The 24,364-nt window shown below is 43.4% G+C and overlaps 2 protein-coding genes across 4 annotated transcripts in view; one reads left to right on the forward strand and one right to left on the reverse strand.

Annotated features, from left to right (window-relative positions):
- PAN3 (poly(A) specific ribonuclease subunit PAN3) overlaps window positions 1-14,091 on the reverse strand; it is a 75,501-nt gene extending 61,410 nt beyond the window's left edge. For both annotated transcript variants that reach the window (XM_072326411.1, XM_072326410.1), the window contains exons 1-2: window positions 13,632-14,091; window positions 1,884-2,005 (exon numbers count right to left, since the gene is read on the reverse strand). In XM_072326411.1, coding sequence (XP_072182512.1) covers window positions 1,884-2,005; window positions 13,632-14,076 — 567 coding nt within the window. In that variant the 5' untranslated portion in view covers window positions 14,077-14,091. The remainder of the gene's footprint in view (window positions 1-1,883; window positions 2,006-13,631) is intronic.
- Window positions 14,092-14,514: 423 nt separating this feature from the next.
- Window positions 14,515-24,364, forward strand: part of FLT3 (fms related receptor tyrosine kinase 3) — a 39,660-nt gene continuing 29,810 nt past the window's right edge. The window contains exons 1-2 of one of the 2 annotated variants that reach the window (XM_072326408.1): window positions 14,540-14,651; window positions 21,702-21,986. In XM_072326408.1, the coding sequence (XP_072182509.1) occupies window positions 21,959-21,986 (28 nt within the window). In that variant the 5' untranslated portion in view covers window positions 14,540-14,651; window positions 21,702-21,958. Of the gene's footprint in view, window positions 14,652-21,701; window positions 21,987-24,364 lie in introns of both variants that reach the window. The other variant, XM_072326409.1, reaches the window with a different exon arrangement.

The following is a 24,364-nucleotide window of genomic DNA, read 5'->3' on the forward strand; positions in this document are numbered from 1 at the left end:
GAAAAAGGTAAAGGAAGATCAACATTCCTTATCAGCATTCAACCAAGGCCTAGATCAGGCCAACACTGTAGCAACAGGAATGAACTCATGTTGGAACATGCCAGTGCAGGCTGTATCTTTGTTATACTATCTATCTCCTAGTAAGCCTCCAGTGGGGCTAAATAAACCAGTTTGGAAGGTTTTATCAAGCCACCAAATCTGGGCAAATTTGCATAAAGGCAGCAATAGATGTATCCTTGATGCAACCACTGATCCATCAGGCTTAAATCCTCTGTTCTAAACTGCAAAGCACTTGTTTTATTGAAATGAAAGTCAGACTTTTCCCTTGCCTTGTTCTCCAGAAAGCTGAATGACATGAAAAAATCATAGCAAAGTGAGCAACTCTGGCAGTATGGTCTCAACTCAGAAGCTGACAGACAACCAAAACAGAATTGACAGCTTTACCTATGAAAATAAGAAGTTAAACAACATTATTTAAAGAAAGATCAAACAAATCCACATAAGAATGCACTTGTTTTAACTGTATCTTAATGCCTCTCAGCACCTTTTTTTTTCCAACAATAATTCAGTTCACCTCCAGGAGTACTTCTCCTTAGCCTCCAATAGGTAAGAGGCACAGCAATTTCTTCTATCTTCTCAAAAAGAAACGCAATGCCTTGGCTATAACGTGCCAGGTATTAGCATTTCAAAGTTCTGTGAGCATTCACGTTAGATTCATCATATTTCTAGAAAAAACTATGATTGATTAAAACTCTGTGCTTAGAAAGATGTCAGTGTTGCTGCAGAATTCACTTTAACAACACAAAACAATGACTTGCTACTAAAGGGACAAGACACAGCCTCAGTAATACCCAAACTTGTAACTGTACATACAATTAAAAACAAACAAAACCAAGAAACCTAACATCTAGATTCATCAGAGCACTCTGGGATCAGAGGTTAAATATGCTCTCTTTAAATCATGTATCAATATATGTTTCAATAATTTTGCAGTTCTGTTGAATGAGCAAATCCAGTTTTCTTGAAAACATGCAGTAAAAAAAACAAAAAGGGAACACACCTATTTCCCACCTTTTGCTGAGTTATTTTTCAATCCATAATACACAGCCACAACTGAGATCAAAGTAAGCTCATAAGGAGAGTTTCCTCGATACAAAAGAAGAGAGTTGCTGTCAGGACTTAGTGGGAACTATTTGACTTGCACTCTCTTTCATTTAACAGAAACTAAAGCTAGTTTCTAAACCCTTAAACTCCTGAGTACAGGGAGAGACTACCTTCTCAGCTTTTAAAAGCAATTTTGAAGGAATTACACTACTGCATGTGTTTATTCAATCACTGCTCATTTAGGTTTTAAATATGACATACTGCCACCTATACCATAATTCCGCTTCATGGAAACTCCTGTGTCAACACCTGCAGAAGCAGTATAAATAGAAAAACAAAATTTGAGATGACTTGAATATATAAATCAACAACACTGAATGCCACCAGAGACCATTTATAAACTCTGTTTCTTTCTGCTTGGCAACTTACTGATTTCAGTTCACACCTTGCTTTAGTGATTTTTGCTTTTTGCAATATATCAAAATCTTGTCAAAGATTACCAAATTAGATATGAGCACAAAAAGATTGAGAAGCGCAGAGTTAACATACGTAGCAATGGCCAATCAAACAGCTGAAATAAGTGCCAATAAAAAACAAGCTAATTTTAAAACAACAATATTGTTTCATTCCTATCCACAAGATTAAAGTAAGTATTCATAGTACACTCTGCAAAATGACATACCAGAGCAATGCACTTTTCTTGACTCATGGGCACTTAACACTTCTTGGTGCAATGCCAGCCCAAACTAATGAAACACCACGCAATTCTGTGCTATTACCTGCATCATGGGATACTTGGATTCAGCAGGACTTCCAAATCCATTAACGCCAATGAAGCTGGTGCTAAAGTAAGAATCTGTGAGACTAGCATCAGCTAACCCACCGCCATCAATTCCGGGAACTACAAGGGAAAAAAAAAAGGAAAATAGTTTCAGACAAATGTAGATAATCATTGGTTTATATGATGACATCTCTTAAAAACATTTGAAGTGGGGAGAGTAAAGCAATAGGAGGTTGGTAACAGAGTGCTTCAAGCCTATCTTATCAGCAGAACAAACAAGGAATGTAAGTGCATAAAAAATTATGAATGCAGATACTAAATGACAGCATATGTAGCACAGAGTTACAACATGAATGCAGAGAGGCAGAAACGTGACAGATTTTGAAGAAACAAGGAATCTTATAAACAATAACAAGGCACATAATGATAACAGGAACAAATAAAACTGAAAAATAGATGGTTATTTAAAGAAAAAAATCTGTGTTCTTGCATATGCATCTTTAAAACGTATGTATCAAAAGGAGTTTTTAAAGGAATGGTCTTGCTCTTTTAAAACATTGCACAGGAGATATATTTTAAAACACCTCAAGTCCTCTCACACGACATACAAGCACTTCAAAAGCTTTCTTAGCATACTGCCATTCTCATTATCTTGTACTTCACCAAGCAGCAACTGTCGTATTAGAAGCGACTAAAGATTATTTGGACTGAAATTAAATGTTAAGGATGTAACTGAAGAAATTAATCTCACTAAATTGTGTGTCTGGAAGTAATGGCCCTGACATACATGCAAGCACTGCACTTCAACTGCAAATAAATGAATTTGCCACTGTGAGACTAAGGAGAACAACAAGAGCAGTCATAATTAACACAAAACACTCACGCAGGCATTACTTAGATAACAGAAGATTTTACAGTTGTATACAAGTTGCAATTCAAATTAAGCTTCCACAAAAACACCCACAGCAAATTATAACGACACTAATCTGTACGGCCGGGCCAGCGCAAGCCAACAGACATGAGTAATTGGTAGCTCTAAGGTAGAAAGGCACACATCCAACTCAGAAGAACATCCTGTACCAAACTATCCAACTTCTGCATGGACTTTCAGCCAACCGGTGACACTGAAACAGCTTCCTGCCCTGAATTCTCAAGGGAAATCATCTGGAATTTTATAGCAGAGCTAATGGCACGCTCCTTATATCCCCTGCAGTCTCACCAGAATGGGAATTTCCACTCCAAAAGAGACTATGTAAACCACAAAGCCATTTCCACACTACAGGTACAGTGAAGAGCAAAAGAAGAACTACAGTCAGAAGAAATCACAGGGAGGACTTGAAGACCAGAACCACAAGGAGCAGCATCCACACTCCAGGCAGATGCACTCAAAGCCTTCAGCTGTATGAACTAGCCAGATGGGTTTAACACCAACAGCACCACCAATGAAGGGCTGAATGGGGAGAGAGATCAAAAAAAGCACAACACACACGTTGCAACACACACGAGCTTTGCAGCCAAAACAAGTTTTCGAAGTATCACTGCCAAAGTTACAACACTGTGTGTATACTCTGAAGAATTGAGGAATACACCTAAAGGGTTCTAAAGATGCTACTTAGAAGTATAACAAGAAAAAGTTAAAGAAAAAAAATATATATACATATATATATATATATTCTCAGCTGCCTTAGAACAGTAAAATAAAGCTGTCTCCACCACCCTACTTCCCCCTTTTAATTCTGAAGAGCAGACAAACTTCACAACCCCTCCTTCTCCAGCCCTAAAACAAAATACAAAGTTGTTGTTCAGATAAAAAAAAAAAAAAAACAAACATATCTTTTCGAATGTAAATTTTCTAAGTGAGGGTAAAGAATAGAAAAGTTATTACTATTGAACTACTGCATCGTGGAAATTAATGAGTGCAGAACAGCAGTAAGTGTTATCTTACTTTCTCTTTCAGTACTTAACTCACTGTGGAGGACAGTATATTAACACGACAGTTTTCTAGCGAAGGCCTAATATTTTTCTCACAAGAAAGCCATAATATAGCAAATCCATGTGTAGCAATGAGAAGTTTCATTGTTATGAAGTTATTTAGTGTCCACACTGTACTTACTACCTAGCTTTAAGCTGCCTGCTTTTCAGCCATTACCAAGAACTACATCTTGACTATGAGAGACCACTAATAACTTCAACTTCGAGCAACAAGCATCATTTCAAGGTATACTATATGAACTGTCTTCCATTTCATCTTACACTCCCATCAAAATTCAGATTAGATCCAATTTTTAAACAAACCACAGGAAGTGGCTCCTTTAAATAACAGCATCAGTTATGAGATGCTCCAGTCTGTTGAACACTTAACAAACAGCCAGTTGGCTCAACTGTTCCTCACTACATCAGAGTAAACACAATAACCCATTTAGTTTAATTTCTCCCTTGGACAGATACAGTTAATACACAAAATCATTAGAACTGGAAAAAGGAAAGTAGAAAACTTTCAAATGAAGATTTTACCATATTCAGCAAAGCAAGTGAAAGGCCCCATTTGCATGAAATAAACCCCACAGCTCAACTGCAGTAATCCAGCAAGCTGCTATAGCTGCTGTCATCCATTATCCAAATAAATCACTGGAGCCAACGCAGGGCAGAAGCAAGCAGGCAGGACCAGCTGCTCTTCTCCTCACCCAGATGCAGTTCCCACAGTGCCAAGCAGCTCAAGCTGCAAACAGCAGCAAGTTTCCTGCAGCAATCCCAAGCTGAGCAATGCGGAAGACGCTGCTGTACAGCATAATGTTGATCTCTAGCGCTGCTCAAATACCAGCAATATTTGCTACACAAGCCAATCCATACCACTCCAAGCTGTTTCGTACTACAGTCTAGGCTTTATATTGACATGTGGGATCCACCAGGTAGAAAAAGCTACTCCAGAACATTTGCCACTGTCTATTTGTGTGAAGGCCCTTAAGTCCAATGGCATGGTTGTGCAGCCAGCCTCCTTGCAGGGATCCCTCAGACTTCTGCAATGGAGTGCTGATCCACCACTGAATTCTGCTGATGCTCCACCATCTGCACTCCAAGATTCATTTCAGCTGTTTGCCTTCCTACTCTACCAATCCAAACACCTCTAGCAGAGGGACAAAGACCACAAGAATACATTCCACAGGAAAAGCACTGACAAGTGAGGCTCTATTGAGCAGAGGGCAGCTTTCTCAGCAATAGCTCCTACTTTCAACAGAGTTCTTGAGAAGCTGTAAGTGTAACTACTGGCTTGAGCAGAAGCATTCGCTTCCTTAAGGAAGGGAGGAAGAAAATTAAGGTTAACAGAAAATATGCAGCTGACATAGGTAAGTAAACCCTGCACTGGCTATAAAACCAAACAAGAGCGTTCCCCACTACTCCAGTGCTGCACAAAGGAGGGAAACAGCTGTTACAGCAATGAAAACTAAACAAACACCTAAACAGCAAAGGCCGTTGTACTGGTTTTGGCACTTGGCCTTCTCCATAAGTAAGAAGGTGCTTATCTTCCTTCTGCCAAATAGTTGGCAAATCATAAATTCTCCCTTGCTCTTCAAAGACAAAGGCAGTTGAGAGCACTGGTGGAAAAAAAAAAGTCACTTGCCATACTTAACGCATAGGAGATCTTCAACCATAAGTCTGCAGACTTCACCACAAAAGCAGTATGGTACTAAAAACAAAATGGAAAACAGAAGTCCAGAAGTTCTTTTATTCTGCTGGACCCTGTGTTTGATTTGTCTTTCTGGATCTCTCCTGGCATAAGCACGCACTCTGAAACAGCGCTATTAGAATGACAAATATAAATTAGTGAGGTTTGGGTTTTCTTCTTTTTTAAAATCATCAATTATAACTGTAAGTTTGGACAACAATTTAAAGAAAATCTGGGCTTGGCTATTCTCATCAGAGGAACGTGCTTTTGTTTTCTAACAGTACTTCCCACATGTTGAAGTTACATACATTTTCCACAGACCCTTCCTTGGAGAGGAACTACAGCTTCCTTATAAAAGAAGAAAGGTTCATCAGGTGCACCTGAGGAGAAGAGATGGACTGGGGAGGGGCAGGGGGGGAGCAGCAAGAGTTTAGTCTCCTTTCTCAGGAAACATCAAAATACAAAAATAATTATGCAAACTAAGAATCCAGTGGTAAAATAAATGCAAACGTGTTGGGTAAGCACAAATGAAAACAAGAAGTGTTTAAATTCCAATGATATTAAAGCTAGAAATTATATTCTAGTAATGCTGGGAAAAAGGGGAAATATATATATATATATACACATACATACATATATATATATATATATACACACACACATACACACACACTGAGAAATTCAGAAGGTACTTTCTACATTTTACGTACTCATTATCCAATAACATTTTGCTTGGTGAGTAACACTGCAGCTTAATGTGACAGCTGCAATTAAAAATAAATATCATCTTACATAATTCTTCACCCACAGGATTTTAGCACAAAGTAGGTTTTCCTTCAGATGCAGGCACCAAAGAGCAGGGGGAGTAAAACAGATGGTTATTTTTGCCTTACCTATTTCAAAGTTATATATATTTTTTCCAGGCACAAAGGATCTCATCACAGCCCAGGTACTTGAGTAGTACTTTGATGAACTCAACAGGAATGCTTCAGTGGAATCAGTGGGTTTAACACTGTTTTGTCTTACTAGCATTATCTGAATATTAACACTAACGCTATCTGAAAACCTGGCAGTTCCATTATTTTCATTCCGAATAGTAAGCAAATACTCCTCTACCCTGTACTGCTTTTACAACCTTGGAGTCAGCACTGATAATCCAGTGAACTGTTCTCAACGTTCTTTACAATAATGGGGTCCAAATACAGGCCCAAAAATGAACAGACTGAAGTAAGACCCCGAAAGATTTTTGTTGACGTATTTTTTTCAAAACAACTACATAAAGATGTCTGTCAAGGTAATAAAACAGATTGAAATAAATCGTTTTGCTACTGTCACTGCCTAACAATCTTACTATAATTACTTTATGCTGCAAGAAATGTTTGTATTTGAGGCAGCCTGGATCGGAACTCCCAGAGCAGCCACTCTCCACCTCAACGCAGCCTGGGTAAGTTTATTCACATGTTCACTGCACACGTGTATTCAGAGACCAAGCTGTTATCTCAGCTAGATATAAAGCAGCCAAAACTACAGTGCTATACCTCCGGTGGAATTTTAGAGTTGGCTATCCTAATACTGAGAAAAGAACAATAAAACTTTGTATACAAAGCCTAACTATGGCAAGTCATTTAAGACTCAGAAAATTGGTTTAGTGTCCTCAAAGCACTGTGGTGTCAGAGGAACTTCTGTTTCCCCTACTGTGCTTTGTACTGGCACGTTTGTATGGAGAAACAGCCAGGTGCTAGATGCATTTACCCTGCTTGTGTACCTCTGGAGCAGATGCCAAGCACTGTATGTAACAGTAAACGCATCTTAGTGACACTGTAGAGAAAGCAACAATATTATTGTTACAACTTGCTACAGCAAGTAGCTTTTTCTGGTCTTATTTTACAGCTCGCATCAAACACAACCACTTTCCAAATCCAACTGATAACCACTGAAATAGAGAGAGTGGACAAAGACACTGTGCACTAACCCCCAGGCATGAGGAGCAAGAAGTAAAAGCACACCACTGGATTATGCTGCTGTAAATGAAAGTGTGGTCAGAGGGCAGACAGAGCAAACGAACCAACCTGGCTGAAAGACAGGAAGCAAAACAGTTTGGGAAACGCTGCTGTATTTACAAACACTCCCACTAAGTGACGAGATACTCTTGGGTAAGCAAAGGAAAACAGTAATCTTCACCATAAAATTAAATGACTGGGTTGTCTTCAAAAATAAATAAATAAATCTTTATCTTATCATAGAAGCATCTGAAAAAGCCTGAGAAAAGCACCATCCTTTCGCTCCATGAAAGTCTCTGTACTGCACCTAGAACAACAGGACTTTCCTTCATGGACTAAGTCCAAAAGCACAGTGATAATATAAACCCAAAATGATACTTTTGAAAAAGAGCCATCAGAAGCACTCTGTTATCAGGAAAAGCAATTCAAGCTAATATAACTACTTCATATCAAAGCTCTCAAACAAACATTCTTTAATAGCTCTCCCTATTCTTAATGTATTGCATCAAGTTGTTCAATAGATCACTATTTATTTATTTATTCAAAATATAAGTTTAATTTTAACACCCTCCCCTCTGGTACCGAAAATTGAGCTTCCTAATATAAAAAACAGCTATATGAAATGGATGCAGATGTTCTGAAGTCCTGCCTTGGTTATTTTCAACAGGAGTGGGAAAGAGATGACAAAAGAAAGATCTTCCTGCCCATTTCATTAGCACTAGAACAACTGAGAGCGCCTACCCATGAATGACAGGAGTTTCATGTCTTGTAACCGGTCTGACTACAACTTCTACAGTGCACGTCTTTACTAGGACTTCTGTGTTTGAATTGTTTCTGTATCTCAGTTCTCAAAGAAAAGAGTAAAAGGTCACAGGGAAGCAAATAAAACACTACAAATCAGATCTAAACACACAATTATCTTTGAAGATCAGACAAAACAATCACATCATCAGAACTTAACTTCCAAGAGACTGATGGAACACATACAAGCACAGAGCACGATCTACACCAACTCAGTTTCAATACACGGAGATTCACTACACCATTTTTCTGGCAGCGTAACATATTTCATCATTACTAGAAAACAACAGATAAGGAGAACATCAGCCACATCAGCTTACTACCTAAATCCCTCCACTGACCCCCTTTCCAACAGCTGCCTCAAGACCAAGAGATTTCTTGGACCCCAAGGTCCTGCAGAGCTGCTCCTCCCTATGTTTCTCACCCCACCCTCACTTACCATTTGTCCACTTTTCACGTAGGAGTCTAAATTTGCTTCTAGGTGGTTCCTTACACAGGGAACTCTTTCTGAGCTGGTCCCCAAGGTCACTATTTTCTGTGCATTCAAATCCTTCCTGCAGGCCCATTCCTACAGTGATACCTACAAAAAATCAGTTATCTAGTAACAGCTGGACAGAAACTAAGTGGGGATGCTCAGTATCTTAAGAAAAAACATTCTCAAAACCTCAAGTAGTTACTGTACATAAGAGCTTTGAGTTCACTCCCACAAGGTCTGTGACTATCCCCCCCACAACAAACACTCCTTTTCATTTTTGACTTTGAAATAAGAAAACAATTGAAACTGTAACAACTGTTAAGTACTCAGATACCCAACGCACAGCGGGTACTACCAGAAACAAATAATCACCAGTACCTCCACAGTATCTGTAATTCCCGGGGAATATTTTGACTCGAATTATTTCTCCCACGATAAAGAAAACCTTCCAAGTATATGAACAGAGAAAAATCAGTTTCAAACCTAATTAGTAGCACGCTTTTTTTTCCCCTGAAAGTTTCATGTGCTAAGCTGAACAGTCACCAACCATCCCAAATTCCATTCTCAGAATCACCTCCAGCATCTTATAAACACTGAGAGTAAAACAGCATCAAAACTATATTCTCTACCAGCTCCTGGAAAAGGCATCAGGAAAATCAGAAGATGAAGCATCTCTCTAATAAGTAAATTCAGGTAACATGACAACCAATATAGCATCACTTACAAGAAGTACAAACAGCTCTGGAAAAGGAATTCTCAGCTCTGCACTTTAACTGCAGTATCTGCTTTCCGTATGCAAGCAAAGAAGAGCCAGGGGAAAAGAAGCTGGTATATTGCATACCATACCATATTTACCTTTAAAGTCTGAGCCAACTGATGGTTTCTTAATACTACAAGCTGCAAATACTCAAATGCTACCAGAGATGATGATAAAAACCCATATTTAGAATAATCCTGACTATTGTTTCATTGTGTTAAGAAGCGTAATCCAACAGATTACCTTTAATATCTATTTTCCTGAATGGCTTATCTTCCCATTTTTTCTACGTCCGCTATTTCATTTTGTTTAAAGAAGAATGGACTAGTAAAGGCCTACACACATTTAAAGAATAATTAAAAAAACAGAATATACACAAATCTGTAAGTCTTTCCATCCCAAACCTAGCCTCCTTACGGATATAACCAAGCCTAAGTCATAATTCTCTCCAAGCTAACTGCCAAGTGATTGCACACAGTTGCTACAGTAGCAGTCAGTACCCACTACGGCTACAACCAGGCTCAGAACATACAACCTGCAGGGTGAGAAAATGGCAATTAGGTCAACCCAACACAACTCAAGCCTCCATCCTTCTTTCCCTCTTCTCACCGGCAGGCAACAAAGCCTGCACTGCCAGGATTTCTCTGTGGAGAAAAGCAAAGTGGCACTGTTGGTGGAAGTATCTCAGGCACATTATAGAAATACTGATCTGTTTTAAAATCAAGTTTCCTAGATGAAGAATTTTTGTACAGAACAAGGCTTGAAAGCCCAGGAAAGTGCCAGCAGCAGCACTGTGCCCATGGTCAGCTCCTCAAGTCTCCAGGCCAGCAGCATTGGTTCTGCTGAGACACAGCTCAGAGCACATCAGCACCAGGTAAACAGGAGCGCTGGCAGCAGCCACCACGTATCCTGTGTTTTGTGGCAAAATTTACAACTGGATACTAACATAACGACACTTTTCTTTAGACACTCCCTCGAGCATCAGCACACAGTAATGCAGGCACTGAACTGCTCCTTACAGAGCTTGTAAAGGTTCGAACAGAACAGAGAGCAGACATGAGACGTTTCTCACGCTATCGTGCCTCTCACCTGTCCTTTCCTGAGCTGCACCTTAAAACCCTATCAGTCATATCTTTCCCCCCAAATGCCAAGAAACAGTAATTCCCACATCACTGCTCCTTCTGCAGTCTTCCCAGGCAAGTCACCACTGCTGCTCCACCTGCCAACTGGGCTGACACCTGGTACATGCGTCCATTAGAAGACCATCGCATGCAGATCTTGCCCACTAACAAATCTTGAAGAAGCCTTTTTCCAACACCTTCTTTTGTTCCTTTATCTTTATGATAAAAGTCCTATATGAAAAGGTTTTTGTTTAAAAAACAAACAAACAAAACCAACAGACCTCCAGGCAGGTAATCACAAGCTATGCTTCTTATTTCACAGCTGACCAACTGCACACCTCACACGAAAGACTGAGCAGTCACAGTGCTCTGAATATCTGCACTCCAAATGCTGTAGGGCTGAGGATGCCACATTCTGAAAGTGGATGGAGTTCAACAGCACTGGTAGTCTTGCTCCCCAAGAACAGAAAAAGCCAAAGTAGTCAGGCTAAAGGTACACTGAGCCCACCACCTCAGCTCTGAGGCTGAACAGCAGTGACTGTGCAGATGAAAGCACAAGCTTGAGGCAAGGATAAGGCAAAGTTTCCTAGAAGGCTCTAAACCATAGGGGTGAGGAAGATGAGTTTGACTCGAAAATGAATTCTGTGTTGTTGAATTAAGTAACTTCAAACAGAGCTTTCTTTCAATAGTATCTGATGACTTTCTGACCTCCTGTCAGATGTTAGTATCTAAAACATCTCTGGCATAGAATAGTTTAACCACACGTTGTGTGAAGAAATATCTGTTGGTTAGCTCTGAGCACGTCACCTGCTTGTTTCACTTGATAGCCTGGGACTGAAATATTTCTCATCTTTTCACTGCTCTCCTTATCACTCAATGTCCCCATCACCTATGCTGTGAAAATAAGCCAGTACTTGGGGAACCTTAATGATTACCACAGAAAAACCTATAAGCAAATTAATAATCCTGTACTCAAAGCAGGATTAGAGTAACACGCATGGTAGAATGAGGCACTGACCCACTTTTAATAATAAATAGGACTACGCAGTTAATTACTCAATGAGCATTATCTGCTCCATGCAATGAATGAGGCTGGGGTCCAATAAGAAAGAAAGAAGTCAGCACACACACTCATATGTAACTAGAGACTGCCACAATGCTTCTGCATTAGGGAAGATGGACAACGGGACTGTATAGGCAGGCTACCTTAGGGCACTTTCTAATTTCATATTCTCCACTTCAGAACTTCAGGGTTAAATGAATCTTTGTATATTGTTTTTCACATCCGCTTTTAGAAAAAGCTTTCATTCCATCCAGTTGGAAATCACACTGGTAACACAGCAAGACATTGGCAAGGCAAGAATTTCAGACATTAGCTTTCAGGACCTATACAGATCAACTCCAGATTTTGAACAAATATCTTCATGAAATCAAGCCAAAAAGCCCAGAGGCAAGACCGGGCCCACTCCATGGCTCTTCACCTTTCATTGCTCTCTCCCTCCTTTCTTCCCTTGCTCTTACCCTAGCCAGACCACCTCATACAAGACATCCATCTACAAGCTCAAACTTTTGCCTCCTGTAAATTCATGTGAGGAGGCTCCCCCAGCATGGAATTGCTGACAACGTTGGAGGGGTCCATTCTTGCTGCACTCATGTCAGCAGCAACTGCAGAGAGCTCTACAGAGCCTTAAGCCTCTGATGGGCTGAAACACATTCAATCCAAGCATGATTTCCAAATAATTTAACTACTCAGCAACATCAATCACTGAGCACACAAGTTTTATTTCTCTTCTTAGATTTAGGACTTAAATTGTAGAATTCTTCTGTATGCGAATAAATAACGAATATCCTTCATATGGAAGCTTTAATCCCTGCGTCAGCTCCACGTCCTCTCCCCAAGCCTGAAATCACTAGCTTAGAAGATTTTAATCTACATAAAAAGAAATCACTTTTAAAAGTGTATTCCACACCTAATTCCATACAAAAGAGAAACAGAGACAGAACCACCAGTGAATCTTTCCCATCTGCTCGTATATTAGAAAAGCAACAGACTTCAGTTTGGACAACTGAAGTTTGATAAAACGATCAGCGACTAAAGATGGTATCTTTTAATAGAAAGCATTGAGCAATTTTATGTTTCAGGGTCCTCCTGGAAGAGCGGACACAGCTACACTGTGTTAAGGCAAGGAACTGCCCAGCTCTCCCGAGCACAGAGGGTGCTCAACGGCATGAGCTCACCACCTGGGCTCCTGACACATGTATCAAACGCTGAGCGCTCTAGGCAGGAAGGAAGTTCAACATGGTTACATCTGCCTTTCAAAAAAAAATAAAATAAATAAATAAATAAAAGCGCCTGGATGTGAACACTGAGTCACTTAATGTAAACAAATACCAGCTTTATGACAGATCAATAACGCAGCCACGCTTAATGCATCCACGCAAAAAGACATGACACTTCCCAGGGAGCTGGGCTGTGCTGAGCAAACCGAGCCCGTTCCTGCAGCCACCGTGCATACATATCGCTACGGAAACGTCATTTACAAAACCACAGGCTTTTTTTTTTTTTTTAGCGTGTGTGTGGAATAATATTTCAACGGGGACGCTCCAAACTTCCAACTTCAGACTTAGCCGGAGTTGTGTGCACGAGGCACGACCCAGGCTGCCCCTACGAACAGCTGTCCGGGCACCGCCTCCCCTCTGCGGGCGGCGTTCTCAGTTGAGCCGGACCGGCGGGGTGCCGCAGCCGCACAGACCCCCCTCCGAGCCACCCCTCCGCCCCGTCCCCGCAGGGTTCAGATGGAGCGGCGCACGGGGGCGGCCCGGGGAGCGGCCCAGCCACCATGGCTGTTGTTATTTGTTTCCGGTAGCACCACGGCACGCTCGGTAACCGCCTCCCCGGTACGAACAGCGCGTCCTCCCCGTACTCACTCGCCAGCCGCGGGCCATCCAGCCCCGCGCCGCCACCGCCGCCGCCTCCTCCGCCGCCTCCCGCTCCCAGCTCGGCTTTCTTCGGCCCCACCACCGCCGCCGCCGGGCCCGGGCTGGCCCCGTGAGGCACCGGGAATCCGGGCCCGGCGGCGGCGGCGGCGGCCGGGGGGAGGCCGAGGGGCAGCGCGCCGAGGGGAGCGGCGGGCCCCGGGCCGGCGGGGGCGGCGCCGGGCTCCTCATGCAGGAACTGGCACTCCTCGCCGTAGAAGCAGGTCTTGTCCTTGGCGTAGTAGCGGCAGAACTTCAGCTTCACGGCCCCGCCGCCGCCTCCGCCTCCTCCGGCCCCCGCCCCGCCGCCGCCCGCCAGCCCCGCCGCGCCGACCCCCGCCGCCGGCGGCCCCAGCACCGGCGACGGCGAGGAGCAGGGCAGGCCGCTGGGGTTCATGGCAGCCGCCCCGCCACCGGGGTCGGCACCATGGGGAAGGAGGGAGGGAGGGACGGGGCGGGGAGGAGGAGGAAGGGGCGCGGGGACCGCCGTCACCCCGGGGCTCCGGCTGCTGGAGGGGGAGGGGAAAAAAAAAAAGAGGGGAGGCGACTCCGCTCCGCTGGGGCGGCCCCGCGGCGGGGGGCGGCGGCGTCGCTCGGAGGTCCCGGCGCCTGGGGTTGTTTATGCCATTTTCCTCTTCCTGAGCGGCTGCCCGGGCGCGCCTGCGCCGGCGCGGGGCATTCTGGGAACTGCCGCCGCCGGTCGGGGCGCGGGGGTAGCGGGTGGTGGTGGTGGCTGCTTCGGGGTGCTCGGTGCGCCTCACGGCCGTCGGCCGGCCTCAGCGCGCTGCTCCTCACAGCGTACCGGGGATCCCTTCTACCTGGAGGGAGCCCTCCGGCTGTGCTGCCTTTGAGAAGTGGTTTTCCCCCGAGCAGCGCGTGTGCTCCTTGAGGCTCCCGTGTGTCACCTGCGCAGCCTCTCGGGATGCTCTCAGGTTTTCCTCGGCCGCGTTGTGCTGCAGTCACCCAAGTGGGGTATGTGGGGGGAAAAGCGTCGCGTTCTAAAGCACGCAAGTGGGGATGGAAAGCACCGAGTGCGGGATCGGGAGCACTTTGTGACTGTTGTCATCTCTTGAGGGGAAAAAATGACCCCATGGCCTGCATTCTGCGTGCTTTGGCAGATAGAATGGAGAGAAATTAGCAAAAATATACGGAGAGAGCTTGTCGGTGTAGCGCCAAAGCCGATCAGAACCTTCCTCCCTCAGGGGGAGTCTTTAAGGGCTTCAAGAAGGAGCCATGGGTTAAGCTGGAATCTCAGGGTCAGTTCTTGCAGTCAGGACTCCTTCAGCTTACAAACCAGCTGTGAAGTGCAGCAGTTGTGCCACAAATGAACATTGGGCAAGAAACTGAGATGGTGACAGGAGTCAGAGCTCTGATGCCAGCCCGACATACAAAGAGAACAATACGAAATCTACTGCCTCTCTGCCGTTGCCCACTTTTCAGCCTTCTTGCTTCCAACTGCGTGGCAGAGGTTCCACGCATATTGTGCTCCTGCAAATATAGGAAAAATGGTCCAAACGGTGGAAATATCCTATTGATTTCTTCTTTATTGTCTCTCAGTGGGAGCCCAGATACCAGCCACAGTAGGTGCACGGCAAGGGGAGCCCACATGAGTTCCTCAGACATGGGAAATGACTCGGTCAGAACTTGCACCTCTTTAGGTAGAGAAAAGCAGTTGGCTTTAGCACACAAATCAGAGGCATTCTTAGCAGCCCTTGCTGTGGTGCTCACAACAGCCCTTAGTTGTGTGTCACTCAAACCACTGTCATTAGAGTTATGCCTCTGAGGAGCAAAGCCCCAGACTTGGTTGCATGGGAAGGCATTGGGGCTATAGATGACACTTCCCTCAACTCCTCCAGTGGGGAAATGGAGGAGCTGGAAGTGCATCGTTTTCTCCCCTTTTATCCTACTCATCCATGCTTTGGGAAGGTGAAGAGTAGGGGAGAGCTTCCAGGTGGGAGAGGCCTTTGGAACATATGGGTTCATGGAGGAGAATGGGAGTTAGAAGGTCCAGTGCTCAGAGAATGCCAGGTGTGGGGGATGAGAGGAACCCAACAGCACCTGCAAAAGTCCTGTTATCAACAGTCTGAGTATCAGCCCTTTTTCCAGGCATGATGTCCTCTGGAAAAAAATCCCCTTGTAAAAGATCAGACTGAGTGGACTAGTTATGCATGCATGTCAGAAGGCTGGGAGGGCAGCAAAAGAAATGTTAATAAAGGGAGAACAGAAATCTCAGCTTTCACTCAGAGGTTTCCCAAGCACTGTGAATCTTTCATCCAGAGCTTTAGTACTGTGGATTTAATGGTATCAAGTTATCTTACAAGAGATTTCATGATACACATAGGGGAAATACCTTTTCTGGGTGAACTGGTTGAACGTGAAATAAGTTCTTCCAAGCAAAGACTTCAATTGTGTAGCCACTCCCATTGCCGAAGTGTATTCTAACCTGTGTTTTCAGTCTTGTGAATCTGCTTTCCCACAGCTCTTCTGCTGATCCACGCATTTCTCTGCAACTGCATACATACAGGTTAGGAATGAGGACGCAAATGGGCTTGTGCACACACAACATACATTATTTCTGCCTCCAGAACTGTCTTTCTGTAGTTTAGGTTGGAAACATCCACCCTGGATGCAGGAAGAGCTGAGATAGTGAAGTGGGCTGTGGCACATGACCCTGCCAGCTGGGATGCACAGATAGCAATGAGGCATATGGTATGATGCCTATGGCTTTGGATACACCTCCACCCGTGTTGATGGTAGTGATCATCAAATTCCCACTGAACAACAAGTCAGTTTGGAAGCAAGCTTTGTCATTTTGGTTTGGTTTGATTTGGGTTTGTTTTTTTTGGGGGGGGGGTGGGGGAGGACAAAAGAACCAGTAGTGGAAAAAGGTGGAAGATGGCATGAGCCTCTTCTTATGGCTCTAGCAAACTCACATGTCCTGTCTCTCATTTCTGTTAAGGTCTGGGACTGAAGACTGACCTGTGGCCACTGGGACCCTGACACCTTTTTATTAATCATAATCATGTGTTCCCAGCCAGTTTTATTTCCACTGCCTGTTCCTAGTGACCAGCCAGGACTATGAGGAGTCCCGTCAGCCATTCAGTATCCTTGAGCTTCAACTGCACTGCCTTGTGCAGCCCACTGGGCACTCCTTCTGAGTAGTGATGATGTTACCATTATTTTCACAAACCTAAGTCCCCTGTGTATTGAAGCTGATACCTCTATGGAGAACACTGCAGCTCCTCTCTCGGACACATACCCAGATTTATTTTGCACAATATCCAGGGAGAAAGACAAAGGGAAAACAGATAAATGCCCCTGGGCCTTGTCCCAGTTTGTTTTCAAGTTATAACTGCAGCATGCTTTTTGACCCAGAAATGGGGAAATACTCCTGTATGCACATATACAGGCACAGCCAAGTGACAGAGCTTTTATGAGAGAGAGAACAAAACATTATGAGATTAAAAATAGATTGGGGAAGGGGGAGGGGGGGGAGGGCGGGGGAGGAGATATTAAAAAGGAAATCCTTGGGAAGGAAAGCCCTGCCAAGAGTTCTTTTCCCCAGCCAAATCAGGTTGCATGTGCCAAATAGCTCTCTCTTAGCATCAGAAACTGTGTTGAGAAAGCTCTGCCTGCTATTGAGAGAGACAGTTTCTCTTTGTGTTGACCCAAAATTAACATGTTTAGTAAATCATGTGGAAACAGATCCTGAAGTGCAGGCTGACATTAGATAATAGAAATGAATGACAATACTTCTTGAGTGATAGAGTTATACTAGCTGTGATTTTTATTTATTTATTTGTTTTCTTTAAGGCATGGGCAAGGCAGGTTTTGTTGGCAGGAATCTTGTTAAACCTACCAAGTAGTAGGGAAAATAATGCCTGAGCACTGTTCTTGGGGTGTTGTTTTTTTTTCAACAGTACGAGTAAGTCTATTAAGGGATATTATCTCTGCTTAAAAAACTGCCCTTCCTTAATGTTACTGAAATACATCAAAGGACGTGTTTTTCAAACATGGTTTTGCATAATATGACTTTAACCTTTCAAGTCTATCGTGGCATATCATTAGGCAGAAAAAAAAAAGAAAGAGAGTTAGCAAAATTTATGAAAATGTGAGTATAATCAGAGCCCATGGTAATATTAAGAGGAATTTAGCATATGTTTTTTGTTTTATGTTGTTGGTTTGTTGTTTTTGTTTTGGTTTGGTTATTAAGTAATTAAGCCTGATAGCTCGGGATATAAAGCAACTGGTGTCTGAATTCTAAGGGAATCTGCCACTCTCGAGAGGATTAATCCACAACGTTACTTCATTTTTTTAAGTCTTCTTTTGTAGTGTTTGCAGCTGACTCATAGACAGTCGGGATGCTGGAGTGAATGAACCAGGCTGCCGTGGCAGTTCCAATAGGTCCCTAATGTGGTAGTTGGTTTTACCATCAGTACATAGAAGAAACCTAATGTTGCTCCTCACTGGATTCCCATTCATTTCACATTCCAACTCAGTGAAGTTCTGAATTCAAATCAAGCAGCAAGTCAGGAGCTGACCCTGAAGTGCTCCTTCTTACACCTACAGTAATAATGTATGCTAACATGTATGTCAGTTACGTATGGGGGGAGGTCTAGCCTTAGGCTAGAGTTCATATTAGCACAAGCAATAAAACATTAGCTTAGTGCAGGTAATCCAGCCTTACAGTTTAGCAAGGGAGTTTCCTACCTTGTGGCAACTCCCACTGGAGCTGGCTTTATCTAACTGTTGCAGTGAAGGCCAGCCATAGTGTGACATAACATGGATAAAATCCGTGGTAACAGAAGCCACTGTGCCACAAAGGGACAAAGAAAAAACCTGCTGACTCAGAGAAATGTTTAATGGTCATTTACATGCATATGGCATTTTTGAGCTTCCCCTGCTCGCAGTCCAAAGTGCTTAGAATGAAATAAATACACTGGATTTTATACTTCTATTTTGGCTACATCCAACAGATATGAACTGTCCTGTGCTAGTTGCTGACATCTTCCACAGAAGCTTTTGAACTGGAAACAACACACACATTTTGAGACTTCTGATATCAGATCAACTGTATCACCAGCAACAGGTTCTGGTACTTAATCATAGAATCACAGAATCATTAAGGTTGGAGAAGATACACAGTACCCTCACCTCGAGTACTGTGTTCAGTTTTGGGCACCTCAGCACAAGAAAGACATGGAGGTACTGGAGCAGGTCCAGAGAAGGGCAACAAGGCTCGTGAAGGGCTTGGAGAATCAGCCCTATGAGGAGAGGCTAAGGAAGCTGGGGCTGTTTAGTCTGGGTAAATGGAGGCTGAGGGGAGACCTTATCGCCGTCTTCCAGTACCTGAAAGGTTCTTACCGTGAGAGTGGGGCAGGTCTCTTCTCACTAGTGACAAATGACAGGATGAGGGGAAATGGCCTCAAGTTGCGCCAGGGCAAGTTTAAGTTGGATATTAGGAAGCACTTCTTTACAGAAAGGGTAGTTAGGTACTGGAATAGGCTCCCCAGGGAGGTGGTTGAATCGCCATCCCTGGATGTGTTTAAGAGCCATTTGGATGTTGTGCTCAGGGATATGATTTAGCAGAGGGTTTTTAGAGTTAGGGTACTGGTTAGGCTGCAGTTGGACTTGATGATCTTCAAGGTTTTTCCAACCTGGGTAATTCTATGATTCTAAGATCACTGAGATCATCCAGTTCAACCATCAACCCGTCCCAACCATGCCCACTAATCCACACCCCTCTGTGCCACATCTACACATCCCTTACAAGCCTCCAGAGATGGTGACTCCACCACCTCCCTTGGCAGCCTATCTCAATGCCTCGCTACTCCTTCTGAGAATAAATGTTTCCTAATATCCAACCTGAGCCCCCAATGGCACAATTCAGGGCCATTTCGTCTTGTCCTATTGCTGTCACCTGGGAGAATAGGCCGATCCCCACTTTGCTACAATCTTCTTTCAGGCAGTTGTACAGAGTGGTAAGATCTCCCCTGAGCCTTCTTTTCTCCAGACTAGACAATCCCAGTTCCCTTAGCCATTTCCCATAAGATTTGTGTTCCAGATCCTTCACCAATTTTGTTGCTCTTCCTTGGAGACTGTGATGCTTTCCGATTAAGAAAGTTATGTCAGTTTGCATCTAAACCACAAAAAGACAAATATATTTAATGAAATCTCAGTAGTGTCCAGTGAATGCATCAGGTGTAAGAGAAAAATGAAGCTCTTTGCCCACTTGCAAATTCTGTAATAATGGGCAGACACCCACTCTTTTGGCACACATGGAGTTGTTCAGTCAGGTCATCATCTTGCCACCCAACTGGGCACTAGCAGTAAATGACTGGGGCAGATTTCCGGTAGCTTCAGAAGAACAAACTGTCTGCAAGCCAGTTTCTGAAGGCAAAAGCTGTATGTAGATGTGCTATTGAAAGGAATGTAATGAACAGAAGAGACATGGACCTACTGGAGCATGTTCAGTGAAAGGTCTTGGAGTTGATTCACATTGCATGGGGGGTGATGCATGAGTTTGGGATATTTGACAGATGAGATAGGAGTGAAAAGGCTGGAATTGTTTGGCTTGCAGAATAGAGAGCTCAGTGGGGACCTTGTCAATGTGTACCAATATCTGATGGGGGAGAGCAATGAAGATTGAGTCAGGCTCTTTTCTGTTGTGTCCAGTGCCAGGACAAAAAACAATGGGCACAAGCTGAAACACAGGAGGTCCTCCTAAGCATCAGGAAGCACTTCTGTGCTGTGCAGGTGGTTGAATACTGGAATAGGTTGTTTGGAGAAGTTGTGGAGCCTCCATCCTTGGAAAATGTTTAAAAGTCAACTGCATTTGGCCCAAGGCAACCACTTCTAGTTGGCTGTTCTTTGGGAAGGGGTTGAACTGGATAATCTCTTAGAGGTGTTTTCCAACCTCATCCATGCTGTGTCTGCACAAAACAAAGGTCATGTGCTACCCAGGAAAGCAAAGGCATATTAAGAACTTGTTCCCAGCATGGTATTTCTCTTTTTGAAATGATTTTTCTGAGACCTATGGAGCCCTATGCTTTCTTTATCAGTTTTTACACCTTTGTTAATGCATCCCTCCCTAGTTTTCACATCACTTCAACTCCTCTGATGCAAAGCACTGCATCAAATACAAACTTTTCTTCAGCACCAGGGCATAAAGTTATTGCCTCAGTCTGTATTTCTGAGGCAGTTTTGTAAGAGGCCATTTCCAAAACTCCATTAATAGTGCTAGCCTCAGTGACTTTTCCTCCACTTCTGCATTTATCTGTGGGATTTTTTGCTATGATTTCTTTTACGTGCAATATACCTGTCTAGCTCTGGTCCATCTACATTTTTATTTAATTTTCCTAATACCAAAGAAGCTCTTTCCAAGTATCAATACCAACCAAATCCATTCAAGATGTAATCTCTGGCAGGTTTCTAAGAACGCTTTATTGACATTGAGTTTATTTTCTTACATGCAAGCCTTCTGGGCAAGGCTTGTTTATTTCCAGTTCCCATACCACTGCAGAATGATTTTTTAGTCCCTAGCAAGTAAAAGTACTGCCTCAGCGGGAGTAGCAAGCTGAAGGCAATGCAACAGTTTAGCCCATAAAAGTGGATCCACTTTCTAAGGGACACAGTGTATGAATGTGGCAGCCCAGAGCCTGACTGCCCCTCTGAAGGGACAGGTCCAGTAACAATCCAGTGAAGAGCTGAAGGGGACTGGTCGGACCTTCTGCATGCCAACCAACAATAAGCAACAAGAAGGCAGATACTGAAGAGCTGCGCACTGAGTGAGGCAGAGCAGGGACCAGCAGCCACTGATAGCTGTACCTCTGGAGGTCTGTGTCTGTGTGTGACCCCAGAGGCCTTTATTTTTGATCCCCTGAACAAGACATCTGCAAAGCAGCCTCAGAGCATCTGGAGCTCAATTTGAGCCTTCCTGCAGGCAGCGCTAGTTCTCTCTTCCCTGTGGGGTAAGCACAGATCCTGGCCACCGCCACACTCTCTCTTGTCATGAGTCCCCAGGTTGGGCAGCTGCTTCCCCTGTCTGGAAGAAAGCCAAATGCCACCAAGGCAGAGCTCTTACCACCACTGGAAACATCCCTCAGCCCAAAAGAGGCCCCTCAGCTCCCTGGCACACAGCCGTTTCCTTCAGACTCAAGTCTACAGTTCCGGCTTTTGGAGAAGTGGTTTTGCTTCAGGCAGTGACGTGTGCCCTGAAGACACCACCTGCATGGCTGGGTTGCACACACTGGGACTGGGGACAGCAGGGCATCACCAGCATGGCAGTGTGTCTGCTGCGCCTACCAGGTAAGGTCTCCTCAACCTGCTCCTCGAACCCCATCCTCCCAGCCTCTCACTGCATCCCTTCATATCTTGCCTTTCTTTCTCCCCTGGCTCCTTATCCACTCCTTTTCTCCTGTATCTTTTACTTTTCGTCCTGCTTTTCTTCTGTCTTCTGTGTGTCCTCCTCTCTGTCTTATCTCTCTGATCTCCCAGCCTGGCTCTTGTCCTGATGCATCTCATGCTCGGGGCAAAAAGCACCTAAATGCAGTGGAGTGTTTTTGTATTCCTGATATATATGTATTAATAGCAGCTTGACATGATCACTCTGAACAATATACCTACAGTTTTCTGGGTAAATAATCTGAGTGAGATATGTTGAAATATGCATCTGTATCTCAGCAGGTTTTGTTGTCGAACCATCTAAATAGAAGGTGTGATATTAATATCTAGAAAGTGTCTCTGGTTTGTTGGAGAGAAATTGTGCCAACATTTCAACTGCTAAGAGAAAAGCAAATAACAGTTTCTTTTATCTCAAATGCCTCCAACTATTTTTTTCTGGCTTTAAAATAAATGACTTGTTCCTATCAAACATGATCTTGCTGATTCAAAATCCAGGGCCAAAAAAATAAATGTTGGTTTTTTGTTGTTTTTTCCTGGTTTCTTCTGCTCTGATGCATTCCTGGGAAAGTTATTTAACAACTTGAGATCTATTTTCATCTCCGTATACAGGAGTAATATTTACTTCAAAGAGCAAATCCTAGATGTTATTCATTCATGTCTGACAGTCTGCAAGATGTACTGAAGGGAAGGTGGAGAAAAATGAAAATGAGTATTTTATGATCTCCTGCTTTGCATGATTGCTGATACTATTACCAAGTAGTAGCATTTAAAGATGGATTTCTGTGTTTGCTTCTTGACCAAGCTGTGCTAGTCTTGCTGGCTGTGTAACAGAATAAACAACAGCAATTAACTTCTGGGGTATGGTAGATCCTGAAGACTTCTGTGAAGAACAGACCTCAGCAACACTGAGGTAGCTCTCAGGAGTGAGAAGAGCTGAAGAAGAACCAGAGAGGACTGTTGCATTGTGTTGAGATATTACTTATTCAAGGCAGGGATATATTGAGTAAGCAGTACTTCTTATGGGGCCAGCAGATATAGGGAAAAAACAAATACTTTGGGACATGCAATCTGGATAGGGTTTGAAAAGACAGAGATGGAACTCACAGCAGATATCCTGAGAATTGCTAGCTCTATAAATCTCTCTCTAGCAGATGACTCTTCATAAGAAATTTTGATGGTAAACTGTTAAGCATTTAATGAATTATATGTAATTTCTTAAAGATGGGTACGTTACATGTAAAAAATTCATGTATTGTATAGAGGTAAGCCCTAATAGTAAGTTGGGTAGACACATAGACTGCATCTGTATGATGAACCACAACCATCAGAAATTGCAACACTTAGCCAGCAAAAGGAAAGGCAAACTGCAGTAACTTCTGGAGGAGAATCTCCCCAGCATGTGCAGAATGAAGGCATCAGGTCTGCCTATGAAATATACACTCAGAACTGCAAAAAAATTCAAGAAAGAAAAAGCATCTTGTCCGTGTTTTTTGCTGCAATAAATAATACCCAGCAGCAAAGAACATAATACCAAGAACTTTAGAAAATAACAAATACAGTACAATATATATGTAAATGCAGATATATGTATTAAAAGCACCACTCCAGTTCCTCATCTTCTTAATGTTTTCTGGTTATCCTAAACAAGAGGTTGTGGTTAATGATAATATTATCTGGCGTACAGCATTAGTGGATGAGGTGGGAGGATGGATGGGAACTGAGGCAGTAATAGAGCTTCATGTTTCACAAGAGAACTTCTGTGACAAACAGAGGCTTTCAGTGACCTTTCTCACCAGAGGAATCTTTCCTTTAACAACTGCTCCTGCCGCCTTTATTCGTGTTGCACCCGCTGCTAGTGAGAGCTGCTCGTGGAGTTTTATGCAGTTTCAGAGCACCTGAGAGAAACAAAGCTCTGAGCTGTTAAGATCTCAGCATGGCTGTCAGATGAGAGGAGATTTTGTATAAGCAAAGACTGCAAACTCAGGCCCTAACAGGCTCTGGATTAGATTAGGTTGTATCAGATTGCACAAAAATCCTCTGTTCCTTCCACATGGCAAAGAACCCAAAAACCATGAGATAGGATGCCACATTCTTCCTTTCTAATGGGAACCTTCAAAATGGGTGGGACTCAGCAGGATGCATCTGAATCCCAGCAGTAGGACCCAGCAGCTGGCAGGATTTGGCCATGTCCCAGCAGTCAACCTTTTGCTCTCTGGCATCCATCTGGTGAGCAATCCAGAGCGCATTCAGGAGCTGAGCTCATCTGCAAGCAGAGAAATTAA

Source organism: Excalfactoria chinensis, chromosome 1 (genome assembly GCF_039878825.1).
Source record: "Excalfactoria chinensis isolate bCotChi1 chromosome 1, bCotChi1.hap2, whole genome shotgun sequence".
Classification (NCBI taxonomy): domain Eukaryota; kingdom Metazoa; phylum Chordata; class Aves; order Galliformes; family Phasianidae; genus Excalfactoria; species Excalfactoria chinensis.